Below are 23,438 nucleotides of genomic sequence, written 5' to 3'. Positions count from 1 at the left end.
GTGATGAGCGAGGACCGTTGAACGCATGTATGTCCCCACACGCTTCGCTGCAGTAATCTCCCCATCCACAGGTGGTGGATCCTGCTGTTCACCATCCGCCCAGTGTCCGTAACAACCAAATACTGCCAACCGTTTGGTGGTTTGATTCCTGATGGGACAAGCCAGGCAGAAAATGTTTGCACTCACGACATTTCCTGGTTTTGCTGGATTAATAGCTTGGGGTTCTTGGCACGAAGGCGGCAGTGTGGCTGAAATCTGTGTTGGTGATGATGTGACGGTGGACAAATGACACGGATACAGTCAGGAACATGTTCTCCACCTGCTGCTTCACTTTTCAATCATTCAGAACAGACATAAAATGACTGAACTGCAGCGCAAGTGGAAAACTGAACAGCTGTCTGACCAAAATGTGATGCGTTTTCGCTTCAATCTGGGTCGACATCAACATCCTACTTTGTTTTTGATTGACATCAAGGAAAAGACTTCAATCTTCTTAGTGAGCTGTTCCCTTTAGGGGGCGCCACAGTGATTGTTTCCATCCAACCACTACATCTTTGAACCTCCTCCTTGGTCTTCCTTTGGCCTCCTTCCTGGTAGCTCCATCCTCATCATCACCGTTCTTCCTCTGTCCAAACATCTCCATCTGCTTCCCTGCACTGATCTCCAGAACATCTGTTCCTCTGCTGGAGCCCTGTTCTATCCATCCTTGTCTTCGGCTCTTTTTTCTCACCTACAGAACATCTCACCACTGTCTCCCAGCTCTCATCCATGTCCTGAACGTCTCCAACGTTCTTCTCTCCCTCAAACCACAGCTCCTCCTCTTTCCGTTTCCAGCGATAGACTTAAAAGCCTTCTGACCTTCTCTGTTCCTCTCCTGAAGCTTCTTCAAAGCAAATATTACATTTGTGGTTCTGCTCCTTGACGTGGAACCCAACTGTTGCTCACAAATGCTCATTTTGTTTGTAATTCAATTGGTTAAAATGTATTTGAACATCCGTTACTTTTAGATTTTCTCACATTTATGTTTTAACCTGTTATTTTCACCCCAATTATGTTGTTATGTGAAACCAGGGTTCAAATCCAGGCTGCTCCCTGTTCCCTTCTCTACCTCTGTGCCGGTCCCGAGCCCGGTTGCTTTGGGAAGGTTGCGTCAGGAAGGGCATCCGGCGTAAAACATTGCCAAGTTTACCATGCGACTTGTTCACTGTGGCGACCCCTGATGGGAGAAGAGGAAGAAGAATTTTATAAAAGATGTTTCCAATTTATTTGGACAATTGTAATTATTTTTCATTGAAAGAAGAAAAATTTCTGTCTCCTGTTAAAATGATTGATGTTTTCCAGCATAATTTCTTTGTCACCTTTTTAAATATTCTTTTCATCTCCTTTCTTACGTTTGCCGTCGTCTTTCTACAGATCGCTGCTTCAGTATTTTAGATGAGATATTTTGGATGTTCCTTTCTCTTCGTAGTCTTTATATCTGTGAGTTTGGTTTGAACCAAATCTTTCCTCCCCCCCCATCTCATGGCGTTCCTCCGAGCTCAGAAGGCTCCGCCTTCCCCCGGCTGGATGGGGCGGTCCGCGGCGGTCTGAGCTCTGCTGCGACGCGTGGGCAAACACAGCGCTTTCTTTGTGGAAACCCACACAAGCACCTGAAGTTTGCTTCTGGCATTTACTTTTATCAAAGGGGAAAGAACATGTTTTCTAAGAGAAGGTGTTATATAATGTTTACACTTGAACCTTAAAGCTTCTTTTTTTTGTCGGTAGATGAAATGAAAAATCTGAACGGAAAACGTTGGATGCGGTTCATGTTGTTTTTTTGTTTTAATCTCTCAAACAAATAGAAGCATTTTTAGTCTAAAAATATTTATTGCAGAGAGAAAAACAGAAATGTGGTGTAGGAGCAGCATGAAAGCATGTTAATGCATCCCCAACATGCAGCAGCTTCTGAGTCAGGTTTTAAAAGGAACCTCTGGAAAAGCTTTCTGCCGTTTCTCTGTAGGCCTTTGAATTTTTTTAGAGTGTTCTTTAAGGAAGCACCGAAGCTGCAGGTCTCTGCGCTGCCACGGCGACTCCTTTGAAACGGAGCAGGAGGCGTGGGTGTTGGGAAAAGACTGGCGTGAGTGGGAGTGCGAACTTCTGCTGGCTGCTAAAAAGTTTCATCAGCGCTCCACCTGAAGACCTGCTTGGATGATCGGAGCCTTTCTGAGGTCCACTGACTCAGCAGAGCAGTTTGCAACTGTTTGTTTTTTCTGTAAATTCAGAACCACTGAGGCCTGTTTGCAGAGACGATGACAGAAATTCCCTCAGAGAACATGATTAAAAAACCAGATGAAGTCCTGAAACCAACAACAGAGCTCTAATTTGAGAGGGGGTCTTTCTGAACCGCCTTCACTGGCCCCCTCAGAGCTGATTTCATGACTCATCTGATAGTAAAATGTGAATAAAGCTCTTTTAATGGCAAAGACCAGAAGCGGGGAGTGAGGAGTCGTTAATCCTCGATGTGGATTAATTAAAGGGCCGATAATATGAGATTCCAGCGCGGAGATCCAGCAAACTGTCTGCAAACACGCAGACCCCAGAATGAAAGGCCTCTAAAGGTCAGTCCTCCTTCAGGCACAGCCTATCACCGACTCCATGCAGTAACAGACTGTTAGCTCCACCTAAAACTACATTACCTTCTGTGTCCCTGGGGGTGGGAAAAAATGACAGAATCGATAGAAGCCAGAGTCACGCTGTCAGAGGAGAAATACTCCTTCAATTGTCAGAGTGATTATTACAGGGAATTGGCAGCTTTGTTATCAGTGCATCCCAGTCCAGACGTGGATGGCTGTTTTTCCTCCCCCAAGACATTGAAGAAGAAATCTGCTGGATCTGCGGTGACTGGTGGTCGGGCAGGACGCCGAGCACGAAAGAGACCAGCCAGCTTTTAGTAATAATCGGTGTTTTCACAGTGGAGGTCAAAGGTTTCCAGGTGGTCTACAGGGGAGAGGCGTTGTTTTGGTCTTACCCATTGACTGTATATGAGAACTGGACTGAGAGACCACGCCCCCCCTGGCATTCCAAACAGGATCCTAGCCAGAATCCCATAGAGCAGGGGTGGCAATTATTTTAACTCGCTGGCCACATTGGATATAAGGGCCGGACCAGGAGCAGATATGTGGAGTGAGAATGATATCACATGGAATGTAGATGAAAACATTTGGATTGAAAATTATATTATAAAACAGAATATTGTAGAGTTTTTAGTTTAAAACTTTTGTTCCCATTTTAGATCAGTTTGTGAAGACCTTTGGTACCTTCAAGAAGTTGTAAAGTTCTACATGAATAAAGTTTCATTCATTCATGATCCTTTAAATAAAATAAATAACATTATTTATGAAAGAAAACAATGACCAGATAACGCTATGATTTTCAAAGACAAAAATTCAGGAAAAATATACTCATAAATTTAAAAAAACAATAGTCGATCCTCGCCCGTCATAAATTTTGCAGAGATTTTGAGCTCATCATCACACGTCTCAGTCTGCGCGTTTCTCATCCAGTAAAAATTAAAAAAGCTCGTTTCTATGTCTTCTGCTGCAGCTACACATATTTCTGCGTTACCTTTTTACCAGTACAGAGTCCTTCGTGTATTGAAGGAGTTACGTTTTAAAAATAACCGTGATCAGTGAAATCCACGGAGAATGATTACAGACGTCGATGGCAGTAAAACTCCTCACTGCCTAAATACAATTTTCTCACACAAACATAAATATTTTCACCTTTTCTCTCTTGTTTAAATTCTTAAACCTTCCTAGAAATTAGGTCCAGAATCTTAGAATGAAAACAAAGATCTGATTGATCACAGATTTCTGATCTGAAGAGCTCCACATTTCTGTACAGGAGACACGGCACGGACTGAGGAGATTGATTGACAAGGTCTCCAGCCAATCAGGACACAGAACAGGGTGCGCAGTTTAAAAAAAGCAGCATGATCACTCAGAAAGAATGAGCTAAACCGGGAAAGATGAACTGTGACATCTAAAGGCCTGTTCACACCGGGACGAATTTCCCCGGCGATTTTCGCCGACGTTTAACGCCTCGTGACTAAACAAAGGGCACCAACGAGACTGTGCACACCGACGCGAAAAAACGCCACGCGTTAAAGCGTCAAAAAAAACAAACGCCTCGGGTTCGTTTTTTTTTTTCGACGCGTCGCGTCGAAATCTATTCGACCAGTGAGAATGGCGCTTTTGCTCACGTGTCTGGAGCTTCTGAAGTTACAGTAAAACACAACTTGGGGGCGCTCAAACACAAAACTGCCTTGCTGAGCACACATACCAGCGAAGAAGATAGACGCCAAGTAGCATCTACACAGCCGCGAAGCAATAATGACGGACATTCTAAAATATCCCCGAACCAAGCACCAGTTGGAGCTACATGGAGGCGGGCCGGATCCAGCCCACGGGCCGTAGTTTGCCCTCCTCTGCCATAGAGGTTTATAAAGAAACGAAACGCCTTTTTTTAAAACATGTTTTTCTTTAACTTGTTCTTGATAATCCTAATTTTTTTCATAATATTATTTCCATAGTTCAAGTTATAAACTGACCAATCAGACGCCTCAGATAAAGTAGGTGGTCTAACATCACACCTTTGATGGACACATTTTGTTGTCGCCTGTTTTCAAGTGGTAGGGGTGTGGCCTTCCAACAAGCTCACTCCTGATTGGAGAGAGTGGTTGCCATAGAGACGGCTTCAGAACCTGGAATCAACTGATCTGGGTGTTCTGCAGGAGAACATTTTTAATCAAAAGGATTTCCCTCTTCGTTTGGTGAAAAGACAAAGAAAGACAAAGAAATGACACACGCTCTTCGACATACCGTAAGACTTCAACCATTTAAGCAATGAAGGTGAATCAGCTGATTCTGATGCTACGTACTCATCGGGCTCGTTTAAGAACGTTCTGAACGCGGCTTTTTGCCTCCACGATCACTTTTCAAACAGTTGGCACTTCTGTGAAATAAAAAGGGACGCTACTCACACGTCACTGCCAAATCCGAGTCCCCGATTGGTCAAAGTTGAACTGAATTCACTTTTAACATGCGTTGGAAAGCTCCGCATTTTGTAGGTCGTCCGAAACAGACTTAAAGACTTGCATAGCGACACGTAAGCAAGGGAGTTACTAATGTGGAAGCCTGAAACGCTCAGATATGCACATTTACATGGACTTTTCATTGGAAGTGGCCGTTTGAACACGCGTTGTTGAGACTGGTGTGAACGCAGCACGACGTATTGGGTTTGCTTAACGGCGCCACGGTGCTTTTCTACACTTCAGAATCTGCTGAAATTTTGTTAATTGGTGTGTTATGATTTTCAATTTTGTTCATATTGTTTCACAGCGTATAGTTGTCTTTCTTATTCCAGCCAGAGCAGGGGACATGTCCACCGGTTTGGTAAACCGACACAAAATCCCCACAAAAAAACAAACGTTCCTTCATCCCTTCATGCCGGTTCCAAGCGTTTCGTTTGCAGCTGGTTCGTCTCCTTGTTCCGTCGCACAAAAGAACTAACGAGAAAGCAAAGATGTGATGAGGAGCACGCAAATGACAACGATTTTACACTGCAGCTCTGATGCCATGTAAGGGGTAAAGCGTCTAATTAGAAAAAGATCCTGGTTGGAGGGAAAATGGAGATGACATCAAGTCTTACATAAGAAAGTCCTGGATCCTTTCCTCTCCCCACTTACGGGCAAAAGCAGCAAAGAGAAGAGCTCCGATGTGGCAGCGCATCAAAGGGACTTCAGTCTGAGAGCACCTCATAGCTTCATAAAGTGAAGCCGCACATCTGTGGGAAACTCGTTACTTTTTTCCTGTAAAACATTTATGTCACATCATCAAATGCTGCCTTGTTTTCTCCGCTGTGTTCGGGTTTGAGTCCTTTCATCAGCATTTCAAGTCATTTCTCACCTTATTTTCCTCCAGAAGGTAAAAAAGAGACAAAGGGAGATAATAATATTTGAACAAAAATAAATCCAGGTCCCCGCCTCCCCCTTTAGACCCGTCCTCAATAGCTGAGCGGCGCTCAATCTCCCCGTCTGCCCCTGCCAGCCTGGTCAGAGTTGCACGTTACACACTGATCAAACAAAACACTTTTTTTTTGAATGGTGGCTTTTCTGTTGGTTTTATCTCCATAGCAACCATTATTTTTTTTTGGTTGTCTGGGGGTGACAAACAGGTCTATGTAGTTTTTATAAGAATAGGCAAAAGTAATTTTTTGAATTTCCTTGGCAACAGAAGTTTTTGTAAACCACGCCTACATTCCTAATATGCTCATATGGCATGTTATATTGTTAGGTTGAGCTTCAGCAACAATTCATCCTGTAAAAACGTGGAACAGGGGAACGTCACCTTTTGCGAGGTCGCCACGCCAACACCGTTAGCGAACTTTACAACAAACGTTATTTCCCAAATGGTTTCCCGGTGATGCTCATGGAGTTAGGAGGTGATGGATTGAAATCTCTAGGAGGAGATTGAATTTGTAGAAGCTACTAAAGGTGATTTTTGGGGATGGCAGCCTCTTCCTGAGGTCAGAGGTCAATAAAAAATGACTGATGGCGTTCTCAGGTATCACCATGAATCCCATAGAAGTAAACATATCACAATGTTTAAATCCGGAACAATCTACAGTGGAAGATAAAGCTAAGGTTTTGAAAATACATGTCCAAAACGTGTGTAGGAGGAGCTACCGCCAAATGTTTTTAGCCTGATGGCTACATGGAGCAGTGTCTGTGTTTCATCAATTATTTTTGGCTGCATTTTTCTGTTAATATAAGATGTTTCATTAAAACTCCACATAGCAAGTTTACTTATAACTAGAAGGAGCTGCATTTCCAGAAGAACATGCAGGGTTGATGCTATATTGCTGAATGAAAATGAAACTTAAAGGATAAAAAATTGGCAAAAATAAATAAATAAATCATCAAAGTTGATCATAAATACAGTGAAAACCGCACAATAATAAAATAAAAATATCTTTATGAAAAATGCAAGTGCCGAACCAGCGAGCTTCTGCACCAAGGATTCCCCATGAATTCCAATGGAAACAAAAATCCTGGAAATCCTGGAATATCTGGAAAAGTTCAAGGATTTGAAGGACCAAAAGTCACAACTGGAAAAAGCTGAAAGAGCTGAACATTTGAATAGTTGAACGGTTAAAATAGCTGAAAAATTGGAGAAGGATTTAAGAGACAAAAAAATGACGGAAGATAATAGAATAAAGAAACAGGTAAACAATGGGTTGAAGGATTTACAGCATTCAACCAATTACTAAATTCTTCTGCATGCATGGAGCGGAAATGAAGGGAGGCTCTTATTGTGACAAAACAAGCCTGCATGCCAAACTTCATTTCAACCACAGAAACAACTTGACTCGTTCTGACATCAGCTTCCTCCCCATCCTGCACCTTCCAGGTCCACTTAGCCTCCTGAACTCTCTCCTCCTCGCGGGTTCCACAGAATCTGCCACAGACCAGCTCGCCGTTCAGCCTCCAGAGGAAAGGTTCATTTTCCAAGTGAGCTGCTCCTGTCGCATGCAGAAAAGTACTGATTCATAAACACGAAGTGGCCGCGTGTTGTTGAGCCAGGCACTCGGGGCGGTGGACGCGTGTGGAGTCCTGCGTGACTCAGGACGGCTCTCGCACATTCAGCCTGTCAGAAGGTTTCAGCGAGCTGCTGCTGCAGACCAGCTCTGAAAACAGCCACAGGACACCGCTGATGCAACCACACCGACTTATCCCAGCACATGGGAGACTCAGAGACGCTCCTGCTACACATTTCATCAATCTGCATCACTTTACAAGGACCATTTCTCATGTAGCTTATAATTAAAACGTTCTGTCTGCAATAATAAATTCCTGGATTATCAGATTTATTTAAATGTCCTGCAAAGATGAGAAGAGAACTAACTGCTTCCTACAACTGTGGCAGGATTAAAACAAAACTCTACCGTCCAGCCATGCCAAAAAAAGTATAGATTAGTATTTAGAAAAAGAAAAGTACACAGACCCACTACATTAAAAAAGCACAGCGTCCAGAAGAGTTGAGATCAGTATACGAAAAATTACAACAGTTGATAAAAAAAGACATTAATTTAAAAAAAAGAAACCCTGCATGTGATAAATGTGAAACTGGAGAGGCTGGTCTGATTCACGTGTTTTGGTTTTGTCATAAAAAAAAAGTTTTTGGGGGTAAAGTTAGTGAAGTGACTGCTGTATTTGGAACTAAAGTTCCTTTAAGTCAACTGTTATTCCTTTTTGTGGTTAGGGATAAAACCCTAAAATTGCCTACTAGGAGTCTGGAACTAATTGTTTTTTCAACTCTTGTGGCTCAACGCCTAATTCTTTTAAAGTGGAAGGATGCTGCCCCACCCACAGTGACACACGGGATTAGGGACGTGCTGTACCATCTCAAATGAGAAAAAAAGGGTTATAGGATGAGAGGTTCATATTTCTCCAGACATTTCTTTTTTGTTTTTCATGTGAGTAAATCTGACAGCAGGTATGGGGTTTGTTTGGTTTTTTTTTTGTTTGTGCAATCTAACTGTAAAATGAACACCTATTAAAATAAATAAGAATGAAACAAAAGCATTACGTATGCATACCACACCATAAACATTAGTTACAAAAGGACAAATTTGAATTTGGACGCGTACGGCACTAAATCTAATGTTACTTATAGCCAAGATGAAAGTATTCTCTGAACCGTTTAGCCTGCAGATAAAACTTTAACAAAAATCGAACGTTCTGCAAACTATCTTCATTTTAATGTTGTCCAGTGAATCTAACAGACTTTAAGGAGGAACGCTGCACAATAATCAGGTCAGAGCTTTGGATACGGGCTGTCTGCAGGTGAAAAATGGTCAAACCTGCACAGGACAGGCAGGTGACCAGCACAAAATATCAAGGTCGTAGAGGTGCTCGGTGAAAATGTTCGTGCACATTTTTTGACAGGTCGTAGTGAACACTTATGCAACACGTACGGGTGAGGAAGGGGGAGGTAGGTGAGGCGCAGGCGTGTCATACAGATTTTATTTTGTCATTTTTTCCATCCTCCCAAACCTTTCAGACTGCAAAAGGAGTTAGGGCTGTTCACGTGATACGTGCACGCTCCCTGCAGCAGCCTGACTGTTAGAAATAAAAACGTTAGACAACGTGTGGACATCCTACAGACGCTCACGGCGTGTGCGGCATTTGCACGCCGTCAGTACTAACGACTAGAGCAGGGGTGGGCAAACGTTTTAACCCGTGGGCCACAAAGAGTTCTAAAATTGGACAGACAGGCCGGACCAGGAGCAGATGGGTGGAGGGTTTTGGTCAAGAAATAACATGGAATCTGGACCAAAACATTAATTACATTTTGATTCAAAATAACTGTATGTATTTTAAAACAGAACATTTGGGACTTATTTCAAAACTGTGCATCAATGGATTGATTTGAAAAACGCAAACATTGAGAAATGCTGCATTCATGTGGTGTTGGAAGGATCCGATAAGTCAGAATCTGAATCATTTTATTGTCATTACAATAAACGATTGTGCAAATTTGTGAGGTAGTGTGCAAATATCTGACTTGGCAAACACAGGTTAACGTCAGAAAAACAACAAATCTTCCATCAGCACATGAATGCAGAATCCTTTTCTGCACGGTCAGAAGTCAACCTTACAGTCTCTGCTTTAACATCAGCAAACATTTTCTCTGGGACACTAGGAGGTCTCCCTCTGTCAACCTTCATCTTCTAGATGAGAATCTCTATTGTTTCCGGAGACACGAAGTTCCACCACCCTAAAACTTACATACACCAATTCTATAACTGGTTACCACCATTAAAGCTAACCAGTTTTCTCCAGTTCCTTCTGGACCACATGTGGATGTTGGGTGAACACATGTTGACAGATTACAATTATCTCCTGTCACTGATTAATCAACCATATTAACTCATAACTAGAATTGTGTGCGTGCGGCGTTCGTGCCCATGTCTGGCTTGTTATAGGCTACCACTAATTGCCGTTTTCAGGCAAATTCATTAAGGGGCTTTGAGCTGCAGCTAGTTTGTCAAACATTGTTAAGAACATGTAGTCTGTGGCCCAGATTTCCCCCTTCCCCGCTTCACGCCAGCAGAGGAAACATTGATATTCGTTACTGTTCTCCTTCCCCCGCCAGACAAGGTCAGCGACATGGATGAGTCAGCATCGCAAAGCTCGCCGTCACACTCCACTTCCTCCACAACCAGCTCTCTGCAGTTTCCTTTTCTCCGTCTTCCCGCTCCGCTTGCTCTCCCCGTCTTTGATATTCGTCTTTCTTCTCACTTTTTTACGCACTAAATGGGCATTTAAAATTCCTCAAAATCATGGAAAGCCTCCCCACACGCAGAAACTTCCTGAGAATCTAACGATGACCTCAATCCTCCAACTGCTTCCCTTTCCTAGGAAAGGAAAAACTTCAAAGAGCTGCAGGACAGTCAGGGGATCGGTCTAGTGGTGAACATTAGAAGCAGAGCAGGAATACTTCGCCTGAAAAGGAGCCCAAGCATGTGGCGTGATGGGAATCTGTCAAGGGAAAGGCATGATGGGATTTGGCCTTTCACACATAACTGGATAGACTGTGCAGAGCAGAGCGAAAGCTAGAGGTCAAAAGAGATTGATGAGGAGATTTGTTGTAGAAAAGTCACATTTAAAGGCAAAGTTTATGATGCAGATTGGAGACTAATATGTTTGAGCAAATGTTCATGTTTTCTTAAGATGAACTGGCTTTAACAGAGACAATCTGATGCACCATCCATGCAGTTTTGGAAAGGAAATGTCTAACGGAGCTGGAACTAGTAACCAAGTGTTATTTGGTTTGAAGGGAAGGTTGTGTTTTTGACTTAAACTGCATTAGAGGTCAGTGTGAAACCCAAGTGTGGAGGAAGGCTCCAATAAAATGTTTGATGTTAGTAACTAAAGCATTTGGGTTTGCTGCCTGGCATTTTCCTCTTTTATTCAGTTAAGTTTGTCCGTTGCTAATTATTCAGCTTCTTTTTTTTAAATAACTTCCCTTTTTTGGATTAAAACAGGAGGAATGTTAACAAAAAGATGTCTCAAATCCTTATGATTTTTAACCAATATTTACTTGAAACTTTTATTTATTAAAAGAAAGAAAAAAACTAAAAGGTAATGGATGGATGGATGGATGGAAGTAATATAAATCGAACTTACTAAAAACAGAATTAAAAAGAATAAAAGTAAATAAAGTAGTAGCAGTTAAAGCATTAGCTGTTCATGAAAGGAAATCTTTTTTACTGCAATCCTCTCACACCTTTAATGTTTCATGAAGCTGCAGGGTGAGCGGCACTGTTTTATGAGCGACAATTCTCTCATTTCCAGACAGGATGATGGTGAATAAGTCAAAAGGAAAATGTCAGGTGATACTTTTCGGCATGCCCTGCCATGAAACCTCTAACCGTGCAAGCGTTGCCGTCCACATTTTCGGATTTGATGAATTAGTGCGGAAACTGCCGAGCTGTCGGAGTCATGCAGAACCGGTTCACACTGCGTGGCTACTCATGCTGGGGAGGGAGCGACTGAATCTTATTTCAATTTTTAACACCCTCAAAAAGCTTCAAAGCAAAGCCGCCCCCCCCCCCCTCCCACAGTGTGGTCTCATGTATAAATAATGGCATTTTTCATCCCTGATATCAGATCCCCCCCAACGCGATCGATAAAAACAATCAGAGATTCCTGGGGAGGATTGAAGCCAATGTGGTTTTGGTAAAACAGGAATCTGTCAGGAGCGTCCGACCATCAGGCCTGATGTTAGCGTGGAAGCAGGAGGGCAAAGTTACCCTTTTCACTCCAAGAGGGCAAAGATTTGGGTGCTGGGTTCCATGTGTGAGCTGCCGATACATCCCTGAGGTTTTCAGTCAGGACGAGTCTAACTCAGGAGGCGACGCAGACGATGCAGCGGAAACAGCTTTTCTTGAAGGTCACATCCTCCAGTTTGGTCTTCCCGGTTCGTTCATTTCACTCTGAATGTCATTTGATCCACAATTGTTTATTCATGTCTTGGAACACAGAAGGGATTTTCTTTCTTGGTGGTCCAGATTATAAATAAAAAGCTGAATTCTGTCGACTTAGGTGAGTTTACGCATCTGTGCGAAGCTTTTGATATAAATCTTTGTCCCAAAAAGAGACGTTTAGATTCATTTTTAGACTAAAAACTTCAGAGAGATTACAGAAGGAAAAATCTGTCAGAAAGTTCAGGAAACACGAGAGAATCCGTCCGCGAACAGATGAAAGGAATTTTTATTGCAGAGCTGAGGCGGGAACTGCATAAACACCTAAACCATGAGGGGAATACTATTACAGAAAAGTGCAAATGTAGGGTTCATGGATGCTTCTAAACTTGGCTCCTTTTTCTTTAGAACATGCAGAATTACTCAGATACATTTTTCCACATTACAGAAGAAACTGCATTTAAGTCTGCTGAGAAAAATATGAAATACTAAAGAATATTTAGTATTTCTTCAGAGCTGAACAGAGGAAACCTGTAAATTGGAGAACCTGCTGATTATCTCCAAATGTGTTAAAGTTCTTACCTCAAACCTGAGAGAAAAGCACAAGAAGAACCTGAAAATGAAGTGAAAACTTGTAAAGACCGAATTCTGATTTCCACTGACTTATTCTTCTAATCAAAGCCGATGTGGCCCGTCGCTTCGGCATCTCCACCTGCGGCTCTTTAAATATTCAAAAATGCACTTTTGTCGAATTGGATTATTCAAATGAATGAAACCCTTCGGGCCTCTGATCTCCGCAGAAGGAATCATCAGGAGCCGTTTTTCATCAGAGAGCTAAAGCAAATTTCTGTCACATCTGACACAAACATAATTGCTTTGAAGATCGCACCTGACAGGACAAAGCAAACAGCAGCTTGGCGCGGAAAAGCAGCTATAATTAGGTGTAGAAGAAAGCTAATTAGTAAGAAAATACAACGATGTGACCTCATTCATTAGATTGACTGACACACAACGTTTCAACAAAGCTTCACAGCAGTAACCCACTAGACTCTTCCCCCCCAAAATGGAACTGAAAAGGATTCCTGGAAACAATATTTCAATTCAATTTTATTTATACAGACCAAAATCACAGCAACAGTCGTCTCAATGGGCTTCGTACCGGTATTTGTAAAGTAAACATAAAGTCATAAGGATAATGAATACATAGAATTTAATCGGAGAATTCTAAACAGAACTAGCTAAACAGACTAAGCTAAACTGGACATCTCTGCCCTTTGACTCTCCTTCTCTGTAAGTAAAAAACGGATTCCAGAAAAGAAACCTCAGGGGTGTCCACATGAAGGAGGGATCCTCCCCCAGGACGGACAGGCGATTTACCAGAACTCTTAGAGAGAATTAGCTTATCTAGCTCTGCAACTGCAAAATATTTTAGCGACAAAAACAAAATTTCAACGATCTTAAGTCACGTTGTATTTGCTGCTGCATGTTTCGTAGTTCCTAATTCCAATGTAACTTTTCCAATTCCATCACATAATCGTAGAAAACCCTTTAACATCGGAGCTCCAGTGTTTACATACTTTTACTACCATAGCTCCTTAACTGCTAATGCATTCATCATGAATCAGATGATTTTGTTGCAGAGAAAAGCCGCACTGTGCCGTAACACATGCATGCATGACAGTGCAAAGCGAACAGAAAAGCAGCCTATCTCTGCCTCAGAATTAGCAGATTTACGTCCACAACATAAACAATCGAACAGTTCCAGAACGTCAAAAAGCATGACTGTTGCCAAAAATATCTCCAGTGTTAAAAGGCGAAACGTTAAAAATACCAAGATTGATGTTCTAACAATTCCCTTCTGTATTTATTTATTTCATAAGTGACGGTGGTATAGGCAGGATGATGCCCTTTGGGGAGTCCTTCGCGCCGGACGGTTCACGCCGCCACATCGTCCGTTTATTTCTGATAATGGACACCGCGCCGGGCATCATGCTTCATGAGTGTCGTTGCTAAAACGTAGAAATGATCTGATTTGGATTCAAAAGTTCACCATTTGGTTTAGCTCACTATTTGACAGAATTTTCCTTAAATATTGATTATTTATTCAAATTTCCAATCAAACTTCTTTTAAACACATGAAGGTGGAACTTTCATTTATAAAACTATGAATTAAAGACTAACAGATTAGAAAAAATCATTTCTTCATGATTAACTGTGACTTATTCAGCTTTCAGTTTCAGTCAGTATACATTTTTTAGTGCATTTTTAGTTTAAGTGTGAGGGGAAAGCAGAAGTATTTTGAACCTCTCTTTAGTTCCTCAAGGCCAGCCACTTTTTTTTATTATTCTGAATCTCACCGATGGATGACTTAATTCAAAATGCCTGTGCGGTTTCATCCAAATACTACAGAAGTTTGGCCTTCCTCCTGCAAACACGCTCAGCATGTCTGCAGTGTTGGCTCTAGGTCAAGAATCGAACATCATGTTTCAGCTCTTCCCCACTAGGCTCTCCTCTCATAAGAAAGAAGAAATAACAGTCAGACAGAAGCATCACTTCTTTTGGAACATGTGTTGCAGGAAAGACCACTTTAACAACACTCCTTGATGAAAAAGAGTTGTTGTTTTTTTCCAAGGACCTGGAAATTCAACCGAACACCATCCGGCTATAAAACGATGTCTCCCTACTCCCTAAGTCACTCTGAGCAACAGGGAGGCGACATTCTCCCGTTGCGGTCGTCTCCTTCCCCTTGCTGTTTGAGCTCTGCAAGGAGAGTTTCCTTCCAAAAACCAGAGCGGTAAACAGTCAGGATGAGAACAAACAAGTGAATGTTCGAGTGGTTCAGTGCTGCTTTAACAACAGATCTTCTCCGCACGGCGACGCTGACACAAACCTGATGTGGGAGTTCAAAACAGCCGCACATCTTTGAGAACATCACAAAGCGCCTCTGACTTCCACATGAACTCAGCAAAGTTTGCAATATAAAATATTAAGTAGCACTAGTTCCTTCACCGCAAGTTTTTTTTTTTAATCCAAAGTGAATTCAAACTACATTCAATGAAATAATTTTCTGAGAACAACAACAAACATTAAGGGACTAAAAAGATCCCTACAGCTCTGACGCAGAACAGAATATTTCTGAGCCAAACAGCCTGTTGATCGCAGTACAGAACCGTCTATATATATATCTATATATATACATCTATATATATATTTATTCTAACAGAACCTGAGAAGCCAGCTCAATGGCAAGAACAAGACCCGGGCAATAAACAGCTACGCACTGCCAGTTATCAGATACCCTGCAGGAATAATCAGATGGCCAAAGGAAGAGATACAGAACTCCCATGATAAATGAGGGATTCTGTATACATCTGTGATAAAAGATCCACCATCTAAGCAGAAAAGTGTCAGATGTTCTACACATCCTTTACCCTCGTCTGCGGCAACATACCTTTACTCTTCGACCGTTCGACCATCAATTTGAATGATCTGACACCAGCATAAGCAGTTGATCATGTCGGCTTTGCACCAGTAGGCAACACTGTAAGCCACTTTTCTCCAAGACAGAGTGAGCTGGTTTATGTTGATTGGGTAAACATTTTACTACATATCAGTCCAAGGCTGGTTTTCTCTGCTTCAGAATCCACTGGAATAATGCCAATTGCGTAAACCGTTGAAGAGTTATGGTCGTAGAGAGAATGTTAACTTCGGGGTTAAAGGGGAATTCAATACCTAGACATTGTAAGATGAGCGTTTTAGGTTTTCGTTACAAAGTCTACCTTTCATCTACCGTCATGATAATGCTTCGAAGGTATGTTGGAGTAAATAGAAATGTGAGTAAAAGGTGTTTCCCTCCAAATGAACATCGGTCATCGCCTACAGCTGTTTTCATTTGGCTCCAAGCTTTACCTGGTGGTCTCCACAGAGTTCTGGTTCCACCTTCCTGTCTAGTGTAGGTCAGTAGAGCAATGATTCTGGTCCTGGAGGCGGGTGGAAGACCTGCTGAGGATTGCCGACAGATGGGAAAACAGGGACGCAGAGTCCTCGAACCTCCTGTCAACGGCCATCATTTATCTCTTCACATCTTCACATGATTTGACTTCCTTTGGTAGAAGAGGAGCCACAGCATTTTATTTAACCTCTCCTATCACCTTATTGTTCCAAATGTGTCCCCATTTTCTCTTTCTGTCTTTGCCCACACATTTTATTCCCCCTCTGGATCTTGTTATCTTTACTGTCCGGGTTTTCTCCATTTATCACTTAGTCATAGTTTTTATCTCAAAGCTGTGCTTTAAGGACAAACCTCTTCTAAATGGCCTGGTTTTTCCTGTTCTGGAAATAAGCTTTCTCTTATTTTTCCTATTGTCTTTTGTGCTTTTCTTTGCCTGACACCTCACTCATCCACAAGGGACCAGCTAAGGCGGCGTCAGCATAAACCCCCCAGTATTGTTCCCTAACACACACAAAGCAGCTGGTTTGAAAATCTGTGCACGTGCAGAAAGAGGAAACCAGGCGTTGCACCTTCAGCTTCTCTTTTGCTTTTACGCATTTTCCTCACATTTTCACAAACTCTTCAAGTTTCAGCTCTGCTATAATCCTCCTCTTGACTCAACTATTAACAATTTCGTGAAATTTTCTCTAATCCTTGTTCAGGTTTACACTTAAGCCTCTTCTGCTCAACAATTAGCTCCCAGGATCCATCTGACCTAAAAGAAAAACCCTCCTGTGAAGAGTTATCACACATGACCAGATCTTTATTAAAGTGGTTTGACAATCACTCTCAAAAGTGGCTTTTGTGTGATCTGGCCTAATTCTCTGAAGTATTCTCATGAACAGAAATGATGATCTTTCTTCCCTTTTTTAGTAGATCAGCAGGTTTATAGCAACAAACCAGGACGTTCAGCCCTGCCGGCTCTACTGTTTCACATCAAATCTGCGCTAAACCTTCACAGACAAAATGCTTGATCACAGATGACATTTATCTTCGTTCTTCAAGAGTTACTGCCACCATGAGCCGGACGGCCCGTTTGCTCTGTCGAAAAACATCAGCAAAAAAAACAAAAACAAAGAGCCTTCCATGTTTCATACAACAACCATCAATAAGCGAACTTGTTCGCCTTTCAGGCAGGTAGACTCTGCAGTATTTTACTTCGGTTACTCCCCTAGGGCGGTAGTTAATTAACTCACCTGTTCAGCTTCCTATTTAAGTCCAGGTGTGCATCTGTTCATTCTCTTCCTTACCACAAGCGCTGCATTCGTCGCCCCACCCTCCTCCCCGGCTTCCACCTGTGGGCTCCGTTCGGGGTTATTACCCAAAAGTTTTATGGAAAAAAATTATCTCGAAAAGATTGTGAATGCCAACTTAAATAATGTGAAAATTAAAGTATGTGAAAATAAATATATTCTACTGCATGAGTTTGCCTGACTGAAATACAGAAATACTGATCCAAGATGTTATGTATACCAGTTTGTCAGTAAAACAGTAAATTCACATTTCAATCTTATATTTGTAAGATATTTTCCATTTTATTTTCTATTTCATATGACTCACGCTTAGTAAATAAAATGAAAAGATAGCCCAAATTCCTAAAAACCAAAACATTGAAGCAGTTTTGACTTGATAGAATCGATTAATCAATCGGAATCAATCCGAGCTCAATAAATCAATAATCAATCCATAGAAGTAGAGATTGATCTTTTATGCCTTTCCTTTTCAGGTGACCTAACGCATAAGAGAATCAATGTCTGCTAGCCTGATGCTAACGTATAATGGAATTTCCCATAGGACGGCTAATGCTAACGCTTGTTTGACCTAAACATACATTGCTGACATGATGAACATCTTTATAGACTCACAGGCAGGAATTTTTTAAGAAAACATTCTTTTAAAGTAACCATTTATGGTCTGAAGCACCGTTTTTTGGTAAAATCTTCTGGAATAAAGTGTAACGGTAGAGTTTAAGCTCCACCTAGTGGCCAAACTGAAATGTCCTCCAGGAGAGGCAGAACATTTATTTTTGTAATACGATTCTGTTTAGAGCCTTTACAATGTTAATCTATCTATCTATATACCCAGGCTGTGTCCCACCAATGTGGGGTAGCCTAGACAGGGCACACATTCTTACCTCCCTCCTTCTCTTCCCCAAACCTTCTTCAGTGTGTGTGTGTTTGTGTGGGTGTGACTGGTCTAAGGCCTGGTCTAAGCCACACCACACTGCACCAGGGTCAGCTGCACAGCCCAGTGTTATGTTAATGATCTGCATATTTTTGTTGGAGCTTCTCCGTTTGAGAAATCATGTAACACTGTGCGGTGTTAACAATCTCTCTGGTTTATTATTTCACTAATACATTTTACAGTATGCAAACTGTGTCAGATTGATATGAATATTTTTAAAACATATATTTAATATTTTTGTATTTCTATGCAAATATGTCTAAATGTGTAAACCGTAAATTCAAAATTGAATCGAATCGAATCAAGTGGATCGAAAGAATGGGAAAAATGATAAGTATGTGCGGAAACTGCCATGTCATCGAATCGATCGAGACTCAGGTGAATTGAATCGATTCTGGAAATCATTGGTGATACCCAGCCCTAGTTCCGACTCTTCTTACAAAAAATATATAAAGTTTTGGATGTCAGGCAAGCAGAAGGATTCAAGTTCAGACTAACTGCTGAAGTCTTTATGAAAGCTAAGAAACATGCGGTCAATGATAAAACACTCTTATTGCTTGGCATCTCTATAGAAAGAAGGAAATTGCCTGAAGAAAAGAGATTACGGGAACCGTGGAAGGAGGGAAGCAGCAATTTTTTATTCATAGAAATTCAATGTTTCTTGTATTTTACGTGCATTCGGCTTCACACGGTTTAACCAATAAAGTAAATGATCTGAATACATATGGACGATATGAAAGATGGATTTACACTGCAGTTGTTAGTGATCATGCTGGGTTTTAGAACTTTAATTTTATTTTTTTGTTGTCTACTGATAGATTTTTTTAAAAGCTTTAAAACCTTAAAAAAAAGATTTTTGGTCTTTGACAACCAAATAATTCACCAAAGAATATTTTACAGGTTTAACTTGTGATCCTTTGATGAAATCACACGTCTTTAATTTTAGTCTTTAATTTTAATTTTAGGGCTGCACGGTGGAGCAGTGGTTAGCGCTCTTGCCTCACAGCAAGAAGGCCCCCGGTTCAAGTCCCGGCTGGGGGACATGAAAAACACAACATCAATGGGGGACCTTTCTGTGTGGAGTTTGCATGTTCTCCCCGTGCATGCGTGGGTTTTCTCCGGGATCTCCGGCTTCCTCCCACCGTCCAAAAACATGCTACATAGGTTGATTGGCAACTCTAAATTGTCCATAGGTGTGAGTGTGAGAGTGAGTGGATGTGTGATAGAGGATATTCCACCCTGCGACGCCTTCATCGAGATGGCGTAGTCTGGAAGTTGCATTTCACTGATTAAGTCACTTGAATGAGCGGCTAAACGTTTCAAGGAAGAAGATTTTAAGTCAATGTATAATCTTTTATAGGAATTTAGGAGTTACTTAAAAATTTTTTTTATTTTACCGTGTTATGTATAGCCTCCAAAGTTTTGACATCATTTAGTCTGTTACAGTTAGTCAGTTATTTCAGAGTATTTTGGTAATCCCTCACCTAGCAACCGTAAATTCTGTTTACATAAAGGATTAAAAGATGACTGTAGAAGAATGTTAGAAATAAACTTAATGATGAGAACAGAAATGACATCTCTAACACCCCGGTACATAAAGGTTCTTGTTCATTGTATAGTTTGTCGATAAAGGTTTTCGTTTATTGTGGAGTTTGTCAATAAAGGTTCTCGTTCATTGTGAAGTTTATCGATAAATGTTCTCGTTCATTTTGGAGTTTGTCGATAAAGATTCTCGTTCATTGTGGAGTTTATCAATAAAGGTTCTCCTTTTATTGTGGAGTTTGTGGATAAAGTTTCTCGTTCATTGTATAGTTTGTTGACAAAGGTTATCGTTTATTTTGTAGTTTGTCGATAAAGCTTCTCGTTCATTGTGGAGATTATCGATAAAGGTTCTCGTTCATTGTGGAGATTATCGATAAAGGTTCTCGTTCATTTTGGAGATTGTCGATAAAGTTTCTCGTTCACTGTGGAGTTTATCGATAAAGGTTCTCCTTCATTGTAGAGTTTGTCAATAAAGTTTCTCCTTTTATTGTGGAGTTTGTGGATAAAGTTTCTCCTTCATTGTAGAGTTTGTCAATTTTCCTTGTTGATTTTTTATGGGCGTGTTAAGTTTCTTAAGAGCATAAATGTACGACCGAGAAAAGTTTTTGCCTCCTCTGTTCATAAACAAATTGTTTCATTAAAAAAACAAACATTTTTTAGACTTCAATCACTGCATCAATTATTAAGGTTTTATAACAAATATCCAGGTAGGACTTTAGTAACAGAAAATTATGTAGAAATAAAATATTTTGATGTATGTATGTATGATATGTTTCGTCTTGTACAATTCTTTTATTCTGCGTCTTTAAGTGTTCTCAAATCAAATAAATAATTGTTATTAGAACACAGAAACACATTAGAAGTGTTCCTCAGAACACCGCAGTAACTGCCCTGTGAAGGCTTGACCTGCTCCGTTACAACAGCAGAAACCTGGAGGTTGTGATTTTGTCATCACTTTCCTGCAAAGGCAGAGGGCTCCATCTTTAAAGTTCTCCTCCAGAGAGCAGCAGACTGTGATGGAGACCTTAGACGTGATGCGAGTTCACAGGGAGAGCTTGTTTCAGGTTTGCCTGCTGTGGTAATGGAGGCCCTGTTCTCATTATCGCCCGTTTCTCTGCTGACCACAGAGTCTAAGGTTCAGGATTTGTCTGAGCGCTCCTAAAGGGCTGGCCTCCATCCAACTACTGAGCTGGAAAGAGGAGCTATCACTGACAGACAGGGAGCAAAGGCAGGAGGACTACAGATCCTCTTAAGGAGCATCACTTTTAATCAGCACTGACTTTTGCTTTTTTGTTGCCGTTTTCATATCTTAGCACTCTGGGGAAGCTCCGCCTTACATTCAAACAAACTTCATTTCCTCTGCTGCATCATTCAATGTTCTGCTCCCTGGTTTCAACTCTTTCCACTCCTAACAAAATATCTGTTTGTTTGTTTGTTTTTTAAACTCTTTACTCTTCTATTATGTAACCCGTCAAACCGAAAGGAATTGTTCTTTCTGCTCTAGATGTTAAAAGGTTCCTCTGGCCTCTGTTTGTTTTTCTGTAATTACATCATGATATATTTTTAGTTTGCCTCGTCAGCATCATTTGATCTGTTGACTAGTCTGACATTGTGGGATTTCAACAACAGCAGCAAAAAAGTCTAAAAGTAGACGATTAAAAAAAGAGAAGAAGCCAATGAAAAAAAGAATCTCTTTTAGGGATTCTTAAAATCCTTTTTTTTTTTTTGCCTTTGTGTAAAAAACAAACGCCACTCATTGGGCTTCATGTCTTTAGTTTGTCCTTAAGCTCCTTTTTCTATTCAGCCAAAAGAATGTACCCTCACTGAGCGACCTTTGACCTTGCTATTTCGCGCCAGCCACCTGCGTTAGACAGGTTTGACCCTTTTTCAGACAGCCTGTATCCACCCGTAAGGGCAGATGGGGCTAAAGCTGAACCTTGACATAATTGTTCTTCACCGTCTTTACACTTTCACCAAACGTCGTTGTGTTAATGAAGATTTCAAGGTGGTTTTTTTTTGGGGTTTTTTTGGCCCAACTCTGCATTGTGTTGGACTCAGCTTCACACAAAAATTCTGGCTCACAGCTAAAAGTCTCCAGAGGAGAAACTCTATAGTTTAACATCAAAAAGGATGAGTATCTGAAATAAAAACGTATTTAGCTCTGCTGTTTGTATATAAGCTGACATAAAAGCGTGAGGTGGATCATGTAATGTGACTGGAGTTACGTGGACGACCTGAAACACAGCGACTTATGAAGCGTGTCATTGGACGCCTGCAGCACACAGCAGATGCTCCTCAGCCACGCGTGGGGAAAAAGGCGAAGCACTTCTGCAGACTTCAATAAGCAATTCTTACTGTCAGCATGTGTGTTTTCAGCTTCTTGGAAAACGTTTTTTTAGACTCCCATAATTTGTAATTACACGAACGTGTTATCAACGTAAAGCTGAACATTTACAGTTCAGCTGCTTTGATGCCTTTAGGCTTGACATGTTAAACTCTGACTAATCTTAAATCGTAAATAGATAAGGAGCACAATGACTAGAGAGTATTTTAGCAACGTTTGATCTCTTGTTTAGCATATCTAACACATCCAGACACAAGAGCAGATCGGGGTCAGAATGAACCCCAGAGCATTTGTTCTGGTCTTTTCCGCAGTACTCAAAGCCTTTCGTTTCATCGCCCAATGGAGGCTTTGCATGAGGCCGTCAGCCTCTGCTGGAGATGCCAAAGGCCAGCGGGAGCGACACAAAGACAATCAAGACAATTGTTAATAATTAATAGCGGTGGCTCTCCTCTCATGCTGATGCTTGTGGCCCCTGGCCCGTGTTCCCCCTATTCTCAGAAATTTCTGTCACCAGTTGGCTGGAAGGGCGACTGCGCCACTCTTTTACTGACCCAAAGCAGGATCTATTGAATTCTCCAAATCTCCGGGGCGTTGCAGAGAACAGCGAACGCCGACCAACAACAATAACGTTGAGGGAATCTGTGCGATGACTTACAAACTGCCAGACTAACGTGCCTCCACGCTCTCTTCCACAGGGGCCACCAAAGACATGGGAAAGATGCTTGGTGGGGAAGAGGAGAAGGATCCTGATGCCCAGAAAAAAGAGGAAGAACGGCAAGAAGCACTGAGGCAACAGGAAGAGGAGAGGAAGGCCAAATATGCAAAAATGGAGGCTGAGAGAGAAAACCTCCGGCAGGGCATCAGGGACAAGGTAAACTCAAATGTTTGCATATCAATATAGAAACTGATCTGTACAGCTGTACAATATCTTCCAGACAGCATAGTGATTACATGTCTTACTCTCTGAGAATGTTGTTTTATTGCATGTTTAAAGGGGTTATTAAGGTTCGAGCAACCTTTAAATGAAATATGAATCAATTTGCTGCAAAGAAGAATCCATTAAAAAGATGTAATTACACTTTAAACCAGCTAACCAAATAAAAAAAAAGCAATCTATCTGGCACTTGACCTTCTCTATGTCCTTCAATTTGTTCAGCAACATGGTTTTCAATTCAACACCGTTTATTTATAAAACTCCAAATTCACAACAGAGTCCCTCCTAAGATGCTACACAAAATGGAACATCCAATGAAAGAACCACTACAACAACAGAACAATCCAGTTCAGTGCGGTAATTCAATCAAGCATTGATTTGAAACACAAACAAAAGGATCTATAAATTCTATCACA

General features: G+C 41.3%; 2 protein-coding genes across 5 annotated transcripts in view; one reads left to right on the top strand and one right to left on the bottom strand.

Moving 5' to 3' along the window:
• smu1a (SMU1 DNA replication regulator and spliceosomal factor a) overlaps positions 1-23,438 on the bottom strand; it is a 222,968-nt gene that overhangs the window by 105,988 nt on the left and 93,542 nt on the right. The gene's annotated exons all lie outside the window — the stretch shown is intronic.
• Positions 1-23,438, top strand: part of LOC101172174 (complexin-1) — a 53,236-nt gene that overhangs the window by 24,364 nt on the left and 5,434 nt on the right. For both annotated transcript variants that reach the window (XM_004073605.5, XM_004073606.5), the window contains exon 3: positions 22,784-22,959. In XM_004073605.5, the coding sequence (XP_004073653.1) occupies positions 22,784-22,959 (176 nt within the window). The remainder of the gene's footprint in view (positions 1-22,783; positions 22,960-23,438) is intronic.

Source organism: Oryzias latipes, chromosome 10 (genome assembly GCF_053564925.1).
Source record: "Oryzias latipes strain Hd-rR chromosome 10, Olatipes_Hd-rR_3.1".
NCBI lineage: Eukaryota > Metazoa > Chordata > Actinopteri > Beloniformes > Adrianichthyidae > Oryzias > Oryzias latipes.
Note: the sequence above shows the minus strand (reverse complement) of the source record. Positions and strands in the feature narration are given on the sequence as shown.